Source organism: Acanthisitta chloris, unplaced genomic scaffold, assembly GCF_000695815.1.
Source record: "Acanthisitta chloris isolate BGI_N310 unplaced genomic scaffold, ASM69581v1 scaffold21018, whole genome shotgun sequence".
NCBI lineage: Eukaryota > Metazoa > Chordata > Aves > Passeriformes > Acanthisittidae > Acanthisitta > Acanthisitta chloris.
Window position 1 is genome coordinate 7658 of NW_008686738.1, and position 276 is coordinate 7933.

General features: G+C 58.0%; 1 protein-coding gene across 1 annotated transcript in view; it reads right to left on the reverse strand.

Moving 5' to 3' along the window:
* Window positions 1-276, reverse strand: part of LOC103807577 (multiple epidermal growth factor-like domains protein 6) — a gene marked incomplete at its 5' end in the record, with an annotated part of 28516 nt that overhangs the window by 4572 nt on the left and 23668 nt on the right. Inside the window, 1 exon segment of the mRNA XM_009080309.1 lies at window positions 135-263. Within this exon segment, the coding sequence (XP_009078557.1) occupies window positions 135-263 (129 nt within the window).

Below are 276 nucleotides of genomic sequence, written 5' to 3' on the forward strand. Positions count from 1 at the left end.
GAGGAGAGGAACACGAAGGATTTCAGAGAGATTTCCCTGGCAGAGGCACAAAAGTGACAGCAAAGCAAATGACAGAGTATCTTGGCACAGGTCGGTGTGGCCCAGAAGCGATGGCCACAGACCCAGCAGCATACCTCGCTGACAGTTGTACCCTGTCCAGCCAGACGGGCAGCTGCACGTCCCTGTCACCGGATGGCAATGTCCCTCGTTCCCACAGCTGCAGCTCAGCTGGCAGTTGGGCCCGAACCAGCCAGGAGGACACACTGCCAAGGGAAA